The 20,372-nt window shown below is 40.5% G+C and overlaps 2 protein-coding genes across 3 annotated transcripts in view; both read left to right on the plus strand.

The window, feature by feature from the left end:
- The first annotated feature begins 1,379 nt into the window (after positions 1–1,379).
- Positions 1,380–17,518, plus strand: arcn1b (archain 1b). Its single transcript, XM_080429589.1, has 10 exons — positions 1,380–1,545; positions 3,413–3,676; positions 10,332–10,511; positions 10,636–10,838; positions 11,464–11,625; positions 12,438–12,603; positions 12,983–13,130; positions 13,562–13,670; positions 14,991–15,195; positions 15,811–17,518. Exons 1-10 carry the CDS (start codon positions 1,543–1,545, stop codon positions 15,898–15,900), a joined length of 1,530 nt encoding a protein of 509 aa, XP_080285715.1. The 5' UTR covers positions 1,380–1,542; the 3' UTR covers positions 15,901–17,518.
- A 1,674-nt stretch (positions 17,519–19,192) lies between these two features.
- Positions 19,193–20,372, plus strand: part of phldb1b (pleckstrin homology-like domain, family B, member 1b) — a 102,453-nt gene continuing 101,273 nt past the window's right edge. For both annotated transcript variants that reach the window (XM_080429512.1, XM_080429513.1), the window contains exon 1: positions 19,193–19,521. In XM_080429512.1, the coding sequence (XP_080285638.1) occupies positions 19,495–19,521 (27 nt within the window). In that variant the 5' untranslated portion in view covers positions 19,193–19,494. The remainder of the gene's footprint in view (positions 19,522–20,372) is intronic.

The following is a 20,372-nucleotide window of genomic DNA, read 5'->3' on the forward strand; positions in this document are numbered from 1 at the left end:
TTGTAGATCTGTTCTTTTCAAAATATCTTTATGAATTAGAAAACTTGTGAAATGGGACATTCTGCATAAGGAGTAGGCCTACTTTCTACTTTTGGTAGTACATTTTGATGCCAATACTTTTGTACTTTTACTCAAGTAAATAACCGAAACTACCAAACTTTTATTTGTAACAGAGTATTTCAACATTGCTGGATTGATACTTTTAAGGAGGAAAGGTATAAGTACTTCTACCACCACCACTGTTTTCACAACATTATGCAACAATGCCAACAGTTCAGGGCCCACGTCATTGCTTTCAGAGTGGACGTCTCTAGGTCCTATAGCCCGGCTGGATGGTAGCGCTGTGATTCGCTGCTTGGCTGTCAGTCTGACAGGCAACCAGCCAATCATAGCACGGTCTTCACTCCAACGCGTTCTTTCCGTTTATTAATATGTAAATATTACAGACACAAAACAAAATTATGGGCAATAATAAGCTAATATTATTAAAATGATTCCTATTATATTTCCTACGCTATATTGAAGTGTAAAAGATCAGTTAAACGTCTCACGTTACAGTCAGATGATTTTGGTGCTTTTGTTTCTCTATTTTATTCATTTTCTAATTTTATTTATTGCATTTTTTCCCCCTTTTTTTTCTTTAGGCTATTATCATTTTCATTTTTGTCTTACATGTTGCATTCTTTCCGTCACAGAGAGTTCAATCACTACTTTCTTTGTTGAAGAAATAAAGAAGACATAAAGCCTAGTCAGTGGCAAAATGTTACTTGAGTAAAAGTACAAAAGTATTGGCATCAAAATACACTTAAAGTATCAATTAAAGTACTAAAATGTTTGAAAATAGCAGATCTACAAGCTCACAATGTATAGCAATGTGACGCGTTGTGAGCTTGTAAATCGGCTATTTTCAAATAGCCTATGTATAAAATAGGGCTGAAGTGCTTAATGTATGTTTTATAATATAATAATTTATATATGCACAGTAACTATTAAGTTTTAAAAGAATTCTAGTGGAGTAAAAGTACAATATTTGCCTCTGAGATGTAGTGGAGTAGAAGTAAAAGTACTGATAATTGAAAATACTCCAGTAAAGTAAAAATACTTCAAAATTGTACTTAAGTACAGTACTTGAGGAAATGTACTTATAGTTATTTACACCACCACTGGGCCTAGACTAGTACTAGTCCTCTCTTCTCTTCGCAAGTTCGCAGATGAGTGAGGCTCATAGAGTTAGGTGAGGCTGGGGACGAGGCTAGTACTAGTCTAGAGAGAGTGACTGGTCCAATCACAGAGCAGACCGTCCTACCGGGCTATGGGGTGTTAGAGCATTGTGGGCGGGGCGCCGCGCTACTTCCGGTGGAGACGTGGCTCTGTGTCGTCCTGCTGCCATATTGAAGCTAACGCGAGCTAACGGTCAGAGAGAGGAGGAGAGCTGTTTTATTATCCACACTTTGACGTCCTCGGTGTGATTGAAATTCACCCAAAAAACAACAACTGCAAGGAGGCGAAGAGCGTCTTCTTCCCACAGAGAGACACAACAAAATGGTGAGTGTACAGACAGAGGTAGAAGCGACCCGTTTTGCCTTCCTTTTCTGTCGGGCCTAGCCAATGATCATAACATTGGCTAATCTGGTTAGCTGGTTTAGCAATTAGCCTCTCTCTCTCTCTGTCTCAACGAAACGAGAGATAACAAAGGACGAATGTAAGCTTTGTCTTTCTGACAACATGCGCGTCGGGCTATAATATGTGCCTCCTCAATGGTGAGTTGTCAGTTAGGTGTCATGTGAGGACACCAGTAGACATGTCCAAAACGTTCCCAGCTTTAATGGGGAGTGCAGCAGACATTGGTGACGTGAACCAACTTTACTTGGTACTTCTCGCTATCTGTGTCAGGTCAACCCGAACTTCCCTAAACATTCACTTTCAGTTGTTGTCTGTGTCACCGTGGTTCTCAAAGTGGGGTTCTGGGGACTCCCAGGGGGCCTTGACGGGGCTCCCCAGCCAAATTAATATTTAGGAACCAAATTGACCCTTGTGTGTCTGTAACTCAGAGAGTGTACAAATGGAACCAAATGGACCCTGACGGGTCCATTTGGTTCCATGTGTACACTCTCAGAGTTAAATTAACACGGATATTACAGTGTAGCTGCAAGCAACTCATAGATCGTATTTTTAATGTCTGGAATCTAGTGTTTCAACAATACCAACCCTTGACAGCTCATACATCCAAACAGAAAAAAGTCCTATCTGATTGTATTTAACGACGTTAAACTCACCAACATTGCAGCTGTACGGAAAGCTTGGATTATCCTCCTTGTATCTGCCAAGTTTTTGTTTCATAAAAATCCACCGTTTAGGTGATTATTATTGTGTTGGAGTTTGGAAGCGCTCGTTTTTAATAACCCAACGTCCTGCTGCCTCCTGCATTATGAGACATTTAGAAACCGGTGGTACACAGCACCGTTGAGTGATTTACAACGAGCGCTTCCAAACTCCAACACTTAGAAAAATTATCACCTGCACGGAATTTATTGACAGAAAGTAGCTCATAATGTCTAAGGTAGATTTTTATGAAACAAAACCTTTGCAGATATTAAGAGGATAATTCAAGCTTTCCTTACAGCTGCAATGTTGGTGAGTTTAATGTCGTTTAATACAAACGGATAGGACTTTTCTGTTTGGATGTATGGGCAGTCAAGGGTTGGTATTGCAACTCTAGATTCCAGATATAGAAAATAGGATCCAGAGTTGCTTGTGGCTAAAGAGTGTTGTCAACAAATGTGCAATTCATAGATTGGCTCACTGTTGTTGAGTTGAAGTACCGCCACACCGCCAGTGTCATTTGATAGCTGGTTATTAATGTTGCATCCCATGCAATTTCATCCATTTTAACAGTGACAGTATTGTACTAGTACAGTATCTACAGTATGTGTGTGCACTGCAGGTTTACTGTATGTGTGTAGAAGTGTGTTTTATAATTCACAACTTATTTTTATGTTACAGGACAGAACATGCATGGTTGAGCTACTAGGGCTAGGCTATGCAAGCCAAATTTGTTATGCTACAGAATCTGCTCACTTGTGCTAGTTTGTTATTATAGAAGGTGAGTCCATATCTTAACCCATTAAAACTGGGAAAGCATCTATGTCATTATATATATATATATATATATATATATATATATATATATATATATATATATATATATATATATATAGATAGCATCAGAAAACTCTTAGGATCTAGAACAGTGGTTTAGAACAGTGGTTCTCAAAAATATATGTACAAGCTCACAGCTCACAGCCGTGCTGCAAGCGTGTACGTCTATTTTTTTTTACCTTATTGAAAAATCTTGAATATTTAAAAAGAAATCTCATACATGTGTATATTAAATTAACACCACAACCTGCAGGTGCTGTTGGCAGCGGCGGTGTGCACCAAGGCGGGCAAGGCCATCGTGTCCCGGCAGTTTGTGGAGATGACCCGGACGCGCATCGAGGGTCTCCTCGCTGCTTTCCCAAAGCTCATGAACACCGGCAAGCAGCACACCTTCGTGGAGACCGACAGTGTCCGCTACGTGTACCAGCCACTGGAGAAACTCTACATGGTCCTCCTCACCACTAAGAACAGCAACATCCTGGAGGACTTGGAGACACTCAGGCTATTCTCTCGCGTGGTAAGGACTCATTTATTTTAACTTGGTGAAGGAAAGGGAATTGATGCACTTTTTAGATTGTGTTCATTTTGATTTAAAGGGACAGACACAGGCATCCCTGCACAGGGATGAATGTCAACATAAACAGTGGAACAAAACCAAAATACAGCCAGAGGGATGCGTCTTCCTGCAAGGAAACAAACCAGCACAATAGTATAGTGGCTGATAGAGGGATATGATGGCTTAAATAGTTTTATTTATCTATAAATAAAATAGGCTAAAAATTACACAGTTTACCTTTAACCACTAATCCTAGCGTGCCTATTCTGGGGAGATCATTCGCCAAAAATAAGCTGATCTACAACCTCACAACATGTTGCAATGCTACACCACCTGGTGAGCTTCTAGATCAGCTATTTTTGGTGTAGACTGAAAAACTGTCAAAGTTCAGTTGTAACTCAAGTCCAGTTTGTATTTGTTCATTCAATCTTAGTTGTAAAAATGTGTGTATGTATATATGTGTGTATATATATATATATATATATATATATATATATATATATATATATATATATATATATATATATATATATATTCACATATATATATTCACACACACATACATACAACACACACACACGCCGAGACAAAATTGTGCAGTGCCGAGGCTAAACGTCAGAAGGATATAGACTACCACAATGGCATAATATAGCTGGTTGTGTTTTCCATCATGTTTGTGACACCACATCATCACATGTCCGGTGCACTCTCACAGGAGAGTGTGCACTGGTGCTTGACAATCGTTATCATATCATTATGAACATGCAAGATATTAACCATGTCGCAAAATGGCACGATATATTGTAGCTAGACGCTACCCCGCGCATCCTGCCTGCATGTAGGGTACAGGTGAAGGCAGCCAATCAGTGTTTAATAGCTTGTTTCAATTGCTGCTCATTCAAGCCTTCTTTACCTGTGAGTCACGTAGAAAAACAAACTTTGGCCGTGTGCATGAGATGAGCACGGCTGCATCTGCAACAGTTTAACAGGAGTTGTCACTTAATTATACTGGGCAAGTGTGTAGTGTACCTCCTATATTTAATATTTGTATTTACTAGATACAGACTTATGAATAACACAGGTTAAAGCAAAGGAGAGATGGACTGTATTTTAACTTATATTGTTGAAAGGTATAGAAATATAAATAGAATATTATTTTGACAATAACTATTGTTTTTCATAATGTTTATGAACTTTTATTTGCAATATAGAGGGAACTCAATATATTGTTCAGCACAGCTAGTATGTACAGTATGGTAGTGGGGACTGGGAGAGCTCTGTTTTAGGCCTGTGCTGCTGCATTAATTTTTCTCCTAGTGTCTCAGCTGCACAGTGGCACTAGCTTGAGCTTCTAGAAGTTATATCGAACATTATGTGTTATTTTGCGTCTAAAAGGACACAGTAAACTCATAGTAGAGCGGATAGTAGGAACAATCGTTCACTTTGTGATACAAGCGTGAAAATTGGCATGAACATTCCTTTAGGTCAACTCTTTGACTTTTTTAATCGAGCCACTCAAAAATCCAAGATGGCGGCCATTTTTCAAGATGGCCGATACCTTAGTGGGCAGTTAAGTGATATGATGGTTTATTTGGTGATACAAGCATGAAAATTGGCATGAGCAGTCTCTGTGGGTCACTTGACAATAGGCCACCCACAGCTACTTGAAATTTCAAGATGGCGGCCATTTTTCAAGATGGCCAACACTTTAGTGGAGCATTTAAGTTATATAATGGTTCATTTGGTGATACAAGCATGAAAATTGGCATGAGCAGTCTCTGTGGGTCACTTGACAATAAGCCACCCACAGCTACTTGAAATGTCAAGATGGCGGCCATTTTTCAAGATGGCCACCACCTTAGTGGACTAGTTAAGCTTAAGAAATCATTTAGTTGGTGATACAAGCATGAAAATTGCCATGAGCCGTCTCAAAAGGTCATTTGACAAGAAACCGCCCACAGCCACTTGAAATTTCAAGATGTCAATCTTTAAATGATACCTTTTCTCATAGAAATGTATTGGGTTCCTCAAAAAGCTCTGTCAAGAGAGGTTGTTTGACTGTGTTTTGTCTGACTCCTCGCCCACGACCTGTCCAGTTTGGTAAGACCTGTCAGGAGTTGCCTCCCACCGGCATAGCTCTCAGGGTTCACTGAGGTAGGCCTAAACAAGCTCCCTTACCACGACAAGGTAACAGTCACAAGGGAGGATATATATATATATATATATATATATGTATATATATATATATATTGTTTTTTTTAAACTAACAGCCATTACATGTGTCAAATAAATACTAAGGGGTGGGGAAACAAAAAATAAGATGAATAAATTAGCACAGTTGTGGTGCTGATAAGCACAGTTGTGGTGCTGAACGGACAGTGCTCCAAAATTATGAGTAATGGCTAATACTGAATGGCAATAGCCACGGAACCATGACAAACGATACTAATGAACTAAACTGAAAATGTGCTTCACTGTTAGATATGGCAGTGGAAGGCAGTGGAAGCAATGTTACAAAGTAACAACTGAAAATTACACAGTAATAGACTAGATAAAAAGTAAAACATGATGCGTCGATGTGACGAGGGGAAGCCGAGCCATAGGCCTCCACTTGAAAACACAGAGGACAACAGGGAATAACTCTGGCAAAATAAACATGCAAATAGGTTCTAGCAGGGGCAACTACATAGGCATGTGAAACTGAGTCCATATCTGAAGCAGTTACACCTTCCAGTACATGCCTTGGAGCACCCACATTTGGTCAACTCCCAACAACTCTCCGCAATAGGTGGAAGTGGAGTCCAGAAGACTTTCCACTTCTCGTCCTGTTCCACCCATCCCCAGTCAGATGGGCTCGGCATTTGTGGATGTCGCTTCAATGCCTGTCCCCACACGTATCCAGCCTCATAAGAAGCATGTTTGGCATGCTCTTTGAGTGCTGCTTGAGTTGGTGGGATCAAGTCATATTGTCTTTGCTTTCTGGCAAAGAGATCAAGCCTGGCCTCGTTCACAGTTGTGACATCGCTGGACCGGTCATACATTAGATCTTCTTGGCCTCTTGACATGGATATCTTTGGTATCTTCAGTGTCTTCAGCAGATGTAGATGCTCTCTTTTGGGTCCTTTCCAGCTCTGTGTTGTTGAACCTAAGTTTACAGCTTAAATTATATTTTGCTCTGTTTCTTGTCGATGTGCTTTCTATGCCATCACCTTCATCTAGTCGGGTTGGACTAAGTAAGATAGGCAGAGCATTGATCTTATGAAATAATGGAACATTTCTTGCAATGGTATCATAACCAGTACGATCGTGCTCTCTGTTGAATAAACTCGGCTGAATGAGTTTTTCCTTGGTGACCTGCTGACAAATTAAACATCTGTCCCAGTTAGTTTTCACAACTGTTATGATGGCTTCTGCCATGTCTGCAGCATAGGCAGAGGCCGAGGGTTTATCCTTTTACCACCTTTTACCAAGCACTTTGATGTATGGGATACAACTAAGTTCGTGCCTTAACCCTACACTTAGTTCGATCGTTCATCCAATGCCATTTAAATCCTGAGCGATCTGTACACCATCCGGTTAACTAAAACCCCATTAACCTTGGCTCGGCTCCCCCGTGCTGGCACAACCTGTCAATTCAGGTGCGGCTATCTAACTGTTTTGGGGTAAATTAGACAGCATTTGGGATACCAACTTTCAATTAGCTGACATTGAACCCCAGTGATATATCACCAGTGTGCCCTGGTAGTGCAGATATTCACTCTTATCTAATCTATCTATGATCAACAAATCAACACAACTATATTGTGATGTGTTAAAAGTTGTTCTTTAGCATAATAATAATAATCGTCCTTAATGAAAAAAAACCATACATTTCTATGAGAAAATGTATCTTTTGAGGATCCAGGGGGTGGCCATCTTGAAAATAGAAATGTAAAGTGGCTGGGAGTGTTTTCTTGTCAAGCAACCCTTAGAGACTGCTCATGCCAAATTTAATGCTTGTATCACCAAATAAACCATTATATAACTTAATTGCTCCACTAAAGTGTTGGCCATCTTGAAAAATGGCCGCCATCTTGAAATTTCAAGTAGCTGTGGGTGGCCTATTGTCAAGTGACCCACAGAGACTGCTCATGCCAATTTTCATGCTTGTATCACCAAATAAACCATCATATCACTTAACTGCCCACTAAGATGTCGGCCATCTTGAAAAATGGCCGCCATCTTTGATTTTCAAGTGGCTCGATTAAAAAAATCGATAAATGACCTCTAAAGATGATCTGTACCAAGTTTCACGCTTGTATCACCAAGTGAACGATTCTCCCAAAATATTGCTTTTATCCGCTCTACTATCACTATTGCACACTATTTGTACCCCTGATAAAGTTACATTTCTAACAAGAAATCTGTGTTCAAATCTTAGAACTACTAATCTAACAACTGCCAAAACGGCTTGTGCTGATGGTCTTTGATATGTGTAGCCAGTAGCCAGGATTTATCCACAGTTATGCTAGTCTCTCGTCTATTTAAAAAAGCTATGTCAATGTCACATTCCACGTTCATAACATCATGATGATGGTGTTGTTAATGTCACATCACATGCTCCTTTAGCCTCAAGACCGGACAAAAAACAACAATCATGAGGGATTTGGATAGGTGGACAACTATACTGTGAACTACTGTACTTCACACAATCTTAATGCATTGTCAACAATTAAAATAACACGCATGCAGTTCTCTTAACGTATTTATTTATTTGAAATTCTCAAATGTTCATATTACTCTGTTCAGTTGCATGTTAATGTGGTCTAAATCAGCACTGAAAAACTTGTACAATTGTTCAGAAAGTCTTATTATTATAGTCCTTTATGTATATAAAACAAATCGTCGAATATTCACTTAAAAATCCTGAATCTGATTCGACCAATTAAAGTTTGAGGCGGCTACAGCCCTACTTTGGACAGGTGGACAAATATAATCTATTGCAGAGTTTAAGTGACTTTGACAGGGGGACAAAGAGTGACCAATTATTTTACCTGCATTATTCTATGCAGCGTTTCAACATCACTGTTCTAGTACCTAATGTAGTCACAAGCTGGATTTTTTTTTAAATGACAATTATTTTACCTGCATTGTGTATCACATTCTATGCAATGTTTAAACATCACTGTTCTAGACTAGTACCTGATGTAGTCACAAACTGGAGCCATTTTTTAAATAGCAATGGCAAGTTGGCAACTGTATGTTCTTTGACACATTTTAAATTGTCAGCTCCAATAAGAAGGTGCTGCTTAGTGCCACAAATATAGATGTACAGCTTTCAGAAGTGTCCAGTACCAAAAAAAAAGAAATGTGGACATAACTCATTTACAAGGCTTTTAACACATACAGTGCCAAGATCCCGTCTACACGTTCTTTCAAATCCATCGCTTGTGTGCTAGTGCCAGGATTCATAAGAGCCTGTTTACACGTTCTTTTGAATTTTCATTGTTTAATCTGTGATCGCACGGCTGTGTTTATTTCTCATCAACACTTTCGTTTTCCACTTACGTCACACTCACCCGGAGCCGGATGTAAAAAAAAAAAATCATTTCCGGGTCACGTTGTTTTTCTCCGGTGATTTTCGGCCAGAATAAGGAAAAACACGGTTTTTCACACGGTAGAAAAGACAAACGGACAGCTCAACTTCTATTTTCTTTGGTCCGGGTGACTAACAGCCATCGTCGTAGTGTATCACGTCGTTTTCAGGCCGATCAGCGGGCCGGGAATTGTCGAAAACGTCACATCCTTTGAATGACCGGATATGACGTGGGCCTGTTTGGGAGGGGGTGAGCGAGGTGATCAATGTTTGGATGTGCTGCTCTCTACTGGTGGAACAATCGTAGGTGCTTGACAACACAATCAGAGAATGTATTTGAATGAAAAATTACAAAACAAAAGAATTAAAAAACACGCAAATTGCTGGCACAGGGGTGAGTACATTATGAATAAACTCTGGCAGTCAATGTGTTAAGTTTTCTTTTTGCCTGCAAGGGGCGGGGCTCAAAGGATGGCGATGTTGTCCGTCCACCACTTCGGTCCCAAACAACATATTGAAAACTAGGGGCTGGATTGATGTGGATTTCCTTTGCACCTTAATGCTCGCTGGAGCATGAAACCTAATGATTGTGCTGACCCCATCGCCTTTCCTCTAGTCATAGAGAATACTGTATACACAGAAGAAATCTAAAAGGGTTAGGGTTAGAATGTATGCTCTCTGAAGGGTGAACCCTAACCATTTGAGTAACCCCATGACCTCTTATGCCATCTTCTGGCCAAAATGACAGTTTTGCACACCAGATATCTCATAACGTAATGGGCACACTACAGAATCAACCCTATTGATTTAGCTGACCCCATTGCCTTTCATCTGCATTCTTTAGAAACAATTTCCAGTTGGATTTAATGACGGCTCACTCTTGTTGATGAATATACAAAGTAGTAATCTTTAGCCTTTATCTGAAGCATGTGCTGATGCTGAATGGTTACATTTTCATTCTATTTTGAAGCTACATCATTTGTTATTTGAGCAAACTGTCTTAATTAATGTGAGTAATTATTTATCTGCCCCTGCCTGTAGATTCCAGAGTACTGTCGTGTGCTGGAGGAGAGTGAGATATCAGAGCACTGTTTCGACCTGATCTTTGCCTTTGATGAGATTGTGGCACTGGGCTACAGGGAGAACGTTAACCTGGCACAGATCCGCACCTTCACAGAGATGGACTCTCATGAAGAGAAGGTGTTCCGTGCCGTCAGAGAGGTGGGCTCACCTGGATTTTATCCTTTGATCCACACATCATTTACTTAAAAAGAGGGTCAGCCAACTCAACAATTTTAAGCGAAGTGTACAAGTGGATTTGTAACATTGTGTTTTTGACCTCCAGACCCAGGAGAGGGAGGCCAAGGCAGAGATGAGGAGAAAGGCCAAGGAGCTCCAGCAGGCCAGGAGAGATGCCGAGCGCTCTGGGAAGAAGACACCACAGTTCGGTTTTGGCAGTGGTGGCGTGACCAGTGTGTCCTCAGGGTCCATCATCACAGACACTATCGTGGAGCCTGAGAAACCTAAGATGGCTCCCGCTCCAGTCAGGTGAGGACACTGACAGCTTCTGAGGAGCGTTGAATGACATGAAACACGAGTATTATTACTTTTGACAGTGTGCTCCAAACCTCTTGCCTCTACTGAGATGAGAATCGGTTTGATTTGTTTTTAAAGTAAAATTACCTGGGGGAAAACGACTTAACCCATTCAGATCTGAAGCCGATTTTTAAAAACACCTTCTAAATTCAAGTTTTCTGAAAAAACGTCAAGTCTTTATTCAACATTCTTTTAAAAACAACTACACACAGAGGTGTTCCCGGCTTGAAAGGTATAACAACGAATGGGTGTTCCAGGTCATTAACTCATTCACTGCCAGAGTAAATAAATGCATAAATCCCCCACTGCCAGCGATTTTTCGTTTTCCTTACCTTTTCAACTAGTCACAGAATATTTAACTCCAGTATGATCGATCCCCCGAAGTCTTTTGTAAGGTATTATAAATTGTAAGCAAAGGCAGAAAGGTCACTTTCAGACGTTTCAGACGTGTATTCAGCAAAAAGAACCAATTAACACTTCTTAGACATGGAGCAGACATTCTTTAGCTTCTTTTGGAGTGTGTGTGGAATTAGAAGATAACAAGATGAGGTAATGTGCTGTTTTTACTTGTTCTCAGACCCAGTGGGACCAGTAAGGCTCTGAAGCTGGGTGCCAGAGGGAAAGAGGTGGACAATTTTGTGGACAAGCTCAAGTCAGAGGGTGAAACCATTATGCCTTCTGCGGGGAAGAGAGGCACAGACACAACCAAAGTGCTGCCGCCACCAGTCAATGTAGAGAGGTAAAGAAATGCTTGTCTTATCTAATGATTAATCAATTTAGACAAATGTTTTAGTAATCAAATAATGGGTTTAGTGATGTATCTGCCCCGGTAAACATTTCTAGTAAGTGCTGTTTACAACTTAACAAATTGTTAATGCTTGTCTCCTTTTTTATATTTTATTTGGGTTCAGGTAACTTGTGGTGAACATTTGCCATCGTTTTGCAGTTTATTACCTTATTTTACAGTAATTTAATGGTCTAAATTAAAGCTACACTGTGTAACTTTCTTACTGAAATTCTTACCATTGAGCTGATGGGGCCTGCCTGCTTGCTCAGGGGATAAATGTAATGGTCAGAATTCATGTTAGATCCTGTGTCTAGGTGGGACATGACCTTTGACACGATCTAAATGTCGCAATAGAAGAGCAGGAAGACAAAATATGACAACTTTAAGTTATATTGTTTTAACATACTCTACCATACAGATTAGACAAAATTACATTTTATTCATTAAGTGTATAGATTAATTGAATACTCAACAGATTAATGTATCAGTGCATCTGTTAACTTAAATCTTTATGATTGATTTGTTGTTCGAAGACCTCCAGCATGGGGCTGTACAACTTCAACCTGAGAAGATCCATGAGCTAACACCTGAAAACTATATGAATCATCATGGGGTGGACAGCGACTTTAAGAATCCGCTAATAATGATGATTTTTTATCAAGCACCTTACTTTAAGAATTGTTTTGAGATTTTGGTTTGCATATTTTCAGCATTATATTTCTGACTTTGCTTATTGTTATCTTGATTGATGTGTGTCCCATCAGTGTGCACCTTCGTGTGGAGGAGAAGATTTCTTTGACGTGCGGCCGTGACGGAGGCTTACAGAACATGGAGGTGCTGGGTATGATCACACTCCGTGTCACCGAGGATAAGAACGGACGCATCCGTCTCATCCTCAACAACAACGACAACAAGGGATTGCAACTCCAGGTAACTTGTTGGATGATTCTATGAACTGGAGTAGAGCTATGTGCCCGTGCACGCATTGCCTTCGTTTTATTTTGAACTACTTCAAGGCCTAGTTTCGTGTTTGTTTGTGTGAAGGGACATTTCCACATGTGAACATTCAATGAAGTTTCTGTTGTTGAATTGTTAGCGGTAGCTGGCACTGCCACTACCTGGTTCAAAGTAATTCTGAGACGACGTTTCAGTTGAGCATTTTCAACAGTGCTTGACTGTTCCTTGCTAGAAGAAAAATGCTTTAGCGGCCGTTCACATCCATTGCCAGTAAATTACCACCTTAAGTTAAGTGTGCCAGCTGTCTGGGCTCATGAGTGTGTGTGTGTGTGTGTGTGTTACTTTTAACCAGACACATCCCAACGTGGACAAGAAGCTGTTTACAGCTGAGTCCGTGATTGGTCTGAAGAACCCTGAGAAGTCCTTCCCCCTCAACAACGATGTAGGTGTACTGAAGTGGAGGCTGCAGACCACAGATGAGGCACTCATACCTCTAACCAGTAAGTCCCATCTTTAAGCTCTGAGCTGTGATCAACTGTCCTCAAACTCATGAGTCATCCAGGTGCTGGAAATAAGCTTTAATATACTTGAATTAGATAATGTTATATTTAAGGTCAGAAATTAGCTTTGTGCATAATGGTAGTCCCAGATTTTCAGACCATGGCATAGCCTATTCCTGTTCCAGGTGAGCATGTATTTCTGAATTGCATGGCGCCTGAGTATGCCCGGTCTAGTATTCCTGGTCTAGTATTCCTAAGATGGAAAATAGACTATACATAAAAGCAGAAATTCATTACAAATGTAATTCATTTTGAACTGAAGCTAATGTTGTGTTGGACTGATTTCAAAGGACCACAATTAGACAACACAGACAGTCAGCAGCGGTGGGAGGGGACTGTGTTAACAATGTCATTGTGGTTTTGTTTGTCAGTAAATTGCTGGCCTTCAGAGAGTGGCACTGGGTGTGACGTCAACATTGAATATGAGCTGCAGGAAGAGAGCCTTGAACTCAACGATGTGGTCATCAGCATCCCAGTACCGTGAGTACTCCTTTGTGTTAACTTGCAGTCACCACCAAAACAGAATTTGTTGCAGGGTAGGTACCTTTCTATCAACTGAATTGTTGCAAATAAATGAACTGCCTCCCTGAATATACAAGATGGTTACACCATTTGGTGTAGCGATAAAAATGTTTGTTGTAGGTTATGGTGACAGTAGTAGGGATGTGCTGTTAACGATACTTAGTATCGGTCCGATATTGGCCTAAGAATGTTCTAATCATTACAGTCCATTGACAGCACTGGCCTGAAACATCTAGCTAAATAATTTTAGCCATGCTTTGAGCAACTTGCTGTAACGGAATGAGCAGCATGTGTCAAATCTTAACAGTAGACACTGTGACAGATGCCTACATTCATCATGTCAGCTACTGTATGTGGAGGGCTTCTAAGTTTGAGGAGGAAAGCAAAATGGCAGAAAGCAATATATACAGTGTGGCAGTGGGACTGAAAACAGCTTATTAACAGATTATAAGTTGTTAAAGAGGAAAGAGTATCATATTGCCGTTGACTCTAGGTTGGACTGGTATGGAAATGAAAAAGTGGTATTGAGACATCTCTAGAGAAAAGTCACTGTCATTTACGTATATGACAACGTATTTAGCTTATTGCATAAAGATGTGTGTTAACTGTAATGTTCACAACTCCCTGTATAATCGCACTGACAGGTACTGTATGTGTTTGGTGTATTAGAAAGAGGTCAATCACGTTAGGTCAAGTTGGTGTTAGCAGAGCTAGATGATTGTTTCCGTACATGTGGAAGTTGCATTCAGCAGCTAGATGGCACTGTTTCTTTCTCATGAAGAGTAAATATAATATATTCCTTAAATCTTGAACAAAGATCCACTGTGTGTGGTGTTGTGTACTGCTATGTGTGCGAACCCGCCTGCTGTATGTTCCTGCTCTTTTTTCTGTCAAGGACAAAATGTTTGCAGTCTTATGTGCTGGGCACTTAACTTCAAATTTATTTTGTGTGTATATTTTAATTATAGATACTTTGGCAACCACTTGAACAGGAGCGCACAGGGGTGCTGACCACGGGAGATATATAACTGTTTAAAAGAGAGGAGGTTGCACTGCTTGTAGCCACGATGCAATAACTTTTTTATTTGGAAATAAAACAAAGTCTTCTTCAGGAAACTATTATAGATACCATCTAACTGCTGAATGCAACTTTCACATGTTGCATTCAGCAAAAGTATTTTGTAATAACCTTAGATTTTCAAACTGTGTGCGCAATGTTTTGGCGACTGCTACAAATCAGTTTCCTGAGGGATGATATAAAGTTTCATCTGAATCCAGGTCTGGTGTGGGCGCGCCGGTGATCGGTGACCTGGACGGTGATTACAAACACGACAGCAGGCGGAACATTCTGGAGTGGTGCATTCCTGTCATCGATGCCAGCAACAAGAGCGGCAGCCTGGAGTTCAGCATCGCCGGCCAGCCCAACGACTTCTTCCCTGTTAACGTGTCCTTTGTGTCCAAGCGCAACTACTGCGACATCCAGGTGAGTTTGAGTGTTTACAAAGTGTCCCTGTTGGGGAAACAACTGATTTTCAGTCATTGCTTCTTTAGATTACGTAGCAGACTTAGTTATAGTTTACCCATGTCCCATTGTATAAAAGCAACGTGAAGGTACACCTAGTGGTGTGCATATTTGAGCCGTGTAATGCCATACTGAGTCTTTGTATATTTTACATAATCAGTGAAGTGAAATGGCTAAGACAAGCTGTCAAATGCAACCAGTGTTGTCCTTTCATGATGATAAATACCTGTTCAGAAGTTATACACGACAAAATGTGGATCAATAATTGACCATCTCGACATTGACCTTTGACCACCAAATTGCACCATATGTCAGCTATTGAGTTAGATGTAATGTATGAACTGTCATGGTGTTGTGATTTGATGATATAGTGTTGTGATTTGATGATATATTGATATATTGAATGGAGTCATTCTAGAGAGAGTGACAAACAGTACATACTCTATTCACAGACAGACATACAGTCTCATTACAGTAATCTGCAGTTCCTTACTTGAAAGGGCCTCTAGATGTCACCGTTTTTGCACCATAACACCTCGAGGCTGTTAAACCTCCTGCTAATCTGTCTGTCCCCAGGTTGCCAAGGTGAACCATGTAGACGGAGACGCTTCTGTCAGATTCTCTTCAGAAACCTCTTTCATGGTCGACAAATACGAAATTCTGTAAAGGAAAAAAGGTAGAGAAGAAAAACGACGACAAAATCCAAATCTACAACACCGAGACAGATTGAGCCCCATCCCTGCCTGCCCGCCCTGTATACCAAGAGACTGTACACATCAGCTGCTCTCCTCTCTGTTGCGGAGCAGAGCACCGGCCATGTATTTATATGTTTGTATGACAGAAGATCATATATATATATACTGTATATATATGAGTTAATTGAAAAGGAAAATATAACAACGAAAAATGATTAAAAAGAGAAACACAAATGAACGTGATGCTGTTGTGTCCACGGAAGAGACCCATAAACAGGACCTGGGTTTGAGTGGGAGATGACTGTAAGGGGTGGGGTTCCGGGGTCAGGGCTGACATAGGAAGGACGGGATGGGTCATCCTGCAGGCTTGGCTTGTCTACCATTTACGAAGCAGCATTTGTAGATAAACCAACTGTCCCACAGAGACCGCCTAATTGTTGTTTTAGTATCCTAGGAATGGCCCATCATCCGCAGCTTAATGTCTCTTTTTTTTTAAGTTATTGCGACATTGCAATGGGCCCTCCATAAAGCTGTTAAGTTTCATCCTCACCTACATTTTTCTAACTGCAGTTGTCTTTGACTGATTGATGCAGACCTGTTCCATTGGTATTGACGTGAAGATATTTGTCAATACCGTTTTGTTTTTTTCTGTTTGTTCTTTAGAACGGTTGTCATTTCTTGAATGGAGCTTAGCATATCCATATCTGAGATCTACTATCAAAATATGGCTTTTGTGTTCAGAATATCATAATTTGTGGTTTACTTCAGCATTTGTATTGCTGCTATTAAATAGGTAAGATTATTGAAATTTGACCATTAAGAAGTGTGATTATTTTGAGCAGCTGTCATTTCCTTCCTGTAAATGTATCTTCGAATGTTTGGGGGTATTGCATGGCATTGTTAAAACAGCCTGGCCAAAAAGGCAACAGGCGTTTTTTTATTTTTATTTTTTTATTGCAGTTCAGTAGTTGGCTATGATCTGACACAATAGTTTAACTGCAACTCTGAAACACCCCCCCCCTCCCCCAATCAGCCTAACCAAAAGGAATGTTAGATTTGAGTGATAAGCCCATAAATGTGTCGGTATGATGGTGGTATTCCTCAGATAGGGCATTAGTCAGGCCCAAGACGCCCACCCACCCCTGATAACAGCAGTCCAATCTCTTCATATCTTGAAGGTAGGGAAACAGTTGAGACACACGCAGTCCATTGAAGTGGAGCCAGCTCACTCAAGTACACAAACACATTCTACTGACCCCAGAGCAGCACTCGACAGGCTCCACTTCTTCAGTCTACCACTCTGACACCCCTGCTCCTCCAGTCATCAAAAACTCTGTGTATCGACATTATTAAAAGGACATGTTTGTTTTCATACTTTATTTTTTGTTTTGTTTTTGGTTATTCTTCTGTTTGTATTCCCCGAATTTCAATTTGGTAATTGGTTGTATGGAAGTGGGGTTGAAAATGACTAGATTGAGCATTTTTAACAAAATCAAAGGGGGAATCTTAACATTCCAGTGTATAATTAGAAAATGTTAAAAATAAGAGAGAATCTTTAATGGAATAAAATGTATTATTAAAAGAATGGGTTGTGTTTTATGTAACTTCATTTAAAACATGTTGGCAATTACAATTGGAGAGATTATAGCTCAAATTAAAGGTAGCCTAACCAATTAGGGGAAATAGGGGCCTTTCAAAAGCCAGTATGCAGATGCCAGCAGCAAATGGGAATGAGTTTAACACAAAAATGTATTATCTGATGAGTATATGATTTTTAGTTTGACTTGGTTTTTGAATCCTAACATTTTCTCATCCTGAATTGACTTTGCATGAACATAATCTCCAGTGTCGTTTGTATGTTGTCTCCCTTGCTCGCTCATAAAATCAGTTTTGTTTGAGTTTCACGGTGACTCAGTCAGGCCCCTGAAGACAAAGCAGTTCACAGGCTGTGATGGTGAGGGGTCAGGAAGCCAGACTAAACATGGATGAACAGCTCTGTGCTTGTTGTTTTACATGCATGACTCATCAGCAACTCTTCTGACATGTTGACTCTCAGCAACGCCAGATGTCATGCAGTGTTTGTCAACCAGTGGGTCGTGATCCAATTGTGGTTCTTGGGCGAAAAGCAACTAGAAGGATATTGCATTATGTAATGTCAGTGTAACTTTGATAAGATTTCATTGAAAACGGCTATGGTGTAGTGTACCATGAAATAGAAATATGTTGATGTATGAAATGTGCATACCACAAAGACAGCTAAATCATGGCTTCAAACTAGCTTATGACCTGCGTCACATGTGGTCTCTCTGTTGCCATATGAAGAAGAAATGCTCATTGTATTAATTCGGTTAGGTTGTTCCAAAGTTAATGCAAAGGGTTAGGGTTTGAAAGTGTTGCATTTGCAAACATGCACATAAGATGACCTAGGTAATCAAACACCACATGAAACATGATAGAACATCAAAATATCAAAGAAAGGAAATGAGGAAATGAGGAAATGACACATGATGAACTTCTGTTTTTGAAGATAATTTGTTTTCCAACAGCACAGTGGAGAGAGACAGGAAGGAGATGACACTGGTCTCCAGCCGGTATCAGCAATCTGGGATTACTGCATTCCTACTGGCTGAGCCACCAAGGAACCCTGATAAACGTTTATAAGGTTTGTGAATGAAACGTTTAAGTCGTGGTGTCAGACTGGAGTAATACAAGTGGCATTGACATTCCTACTGGATCTTAACCAGTAATTGTAAACAAACAGATAAACATTGGTGGTACGGTATGCATAAACAGGAAAAAAGTGTTTTCCGTTGGGGATGTGTGTGTGTGGGGGGGGGGGTGGGGAGTTGACCTTGATGAGACAGATTTATCTGAAGGTTTAGAAACTTGTGGTTCTGTCTTGTAGACTACTACACACTGGACAGGCGTGGGATTATTTCTAAACTTATCCAAAAGAGTTCAGTGTGTGAACAGCTAAAGAGAAGTGAACAGAGAGGTCCTGTCTGTAAATCACACGTGGCTGAATCCACTCCAGTCCTTTATGAGCCAACAGATGGGGTCAGGACTAGGAGACATGGAGGTGGGGGGGGTCAAAGGACAACAGGGTTTACCACCACCCCTATTTGGAGTTAGGGAGCAGGGAGGAGGGGGTGTGGGTGTTAATAGTAGCCCTGAGGTCATAAAAAGAGGGTGTGTCTGGTTCACGAATGAATGAGCAGTGATAAGCTTTGAAAAGGCTTCCACAGCAGACAGAGACAGAGGAGCAAAGACAATAGACTCAACAAGACACTGTTATCACTGCTGTTTTACACACAGGCTCCCAGCACTACGCTGACAGCAAAGCAAACTCTACCAAGTCTGGAAACTGGACTGGGTTTTTATATTTTAAACATAATTTTCGTATTTTTCTTTTTGTTTGGATGGCGTGATCGTTTTGTCCTGCTGCATGGTTGGACCAAAATATGTTTTCCTAGACGGGAGGAATCAGGCAGGTCCGGTGTGAGCTGGGAAATCTGCTACATGTGAGATTCAGAAGTTCGGAACCTTTCATACCAAGGACGATAAGATGATGCTCAAGAAAGTGCGATTTAAGGTAAAAAGACGCACTATGTGTGGACCTTATAACTCATGCTTGATTGGTTGTGGAAGTTCTGTGTCTGATAAAACCAACCATCAGTTGGCATTTGCAACTATACATCATAATCAATACTGTACTACTACCTATTGAAAATCTGTTAAACTAAAGTACTGACGGAAATCTGAACTCCAGAGATTGTTTCCAGTTGAACTGACCACTGGGGTGCTTAAACAGAGAAGCAGGGACGGATTCAAGATCATCCGGTTAGAATTTGATAGAATTTACCCTCAATACAGAGTAATATTTTACACATTGCACCCTGTACTGAACTATCTTCATCTGAGTGAATGTCAACCCCCAGACTCACATTATTCACCTTATACAGTGTGTATACATGTCTTGTGAACTTTTCTTGGAGTTGGTGCAGGTAGACAAACTAGACAGCACAACAATGTTGTCATATTCCTCTAAGCCTCTTGATTGACTCTGAAGCTACACCTCCATAATCCGTTCTCCGTTCCTTAAAAGTAATCTTCCACTCATTTGGGATGTTGGCACAGTCAGACCTTCCTCCAGCTTATTCATTGCTGGGGCCTGCCTGCTGAGCTGTAGTTCAAAGAGCGAGAGCTGTAGGAGCTCAGCCCGCATGGCGACACTGTAGTGATAATTACAGCCCACAGCCAGGCTCTGTTTGGCCTGGATCCTAACAGAGAAATACACATCTGCTAGTATTCACCTTTGCATCCATGTACAGTACCGGTGTTTCATCCATTTGGATGGCAGAACAAAGGCCACATGAGAACATGAATTCCACATTTATTGTTGGGGAACACACAATCTCAGATCATCATATTGATATCAGAACT

This window comes from Gymnoscopelus braueri (genome assembly GCF_963280865.1).
Source record: "Gymnoscopelus braueri genome assembly, chromosome: 5".
Lineage (NCBI taxonomy): Eukaryota > Metazoa > Chordata > Actinopteri > Myctophiformes > Myctophidae > Gymnoscopelus > Gymnoscopelus braueri.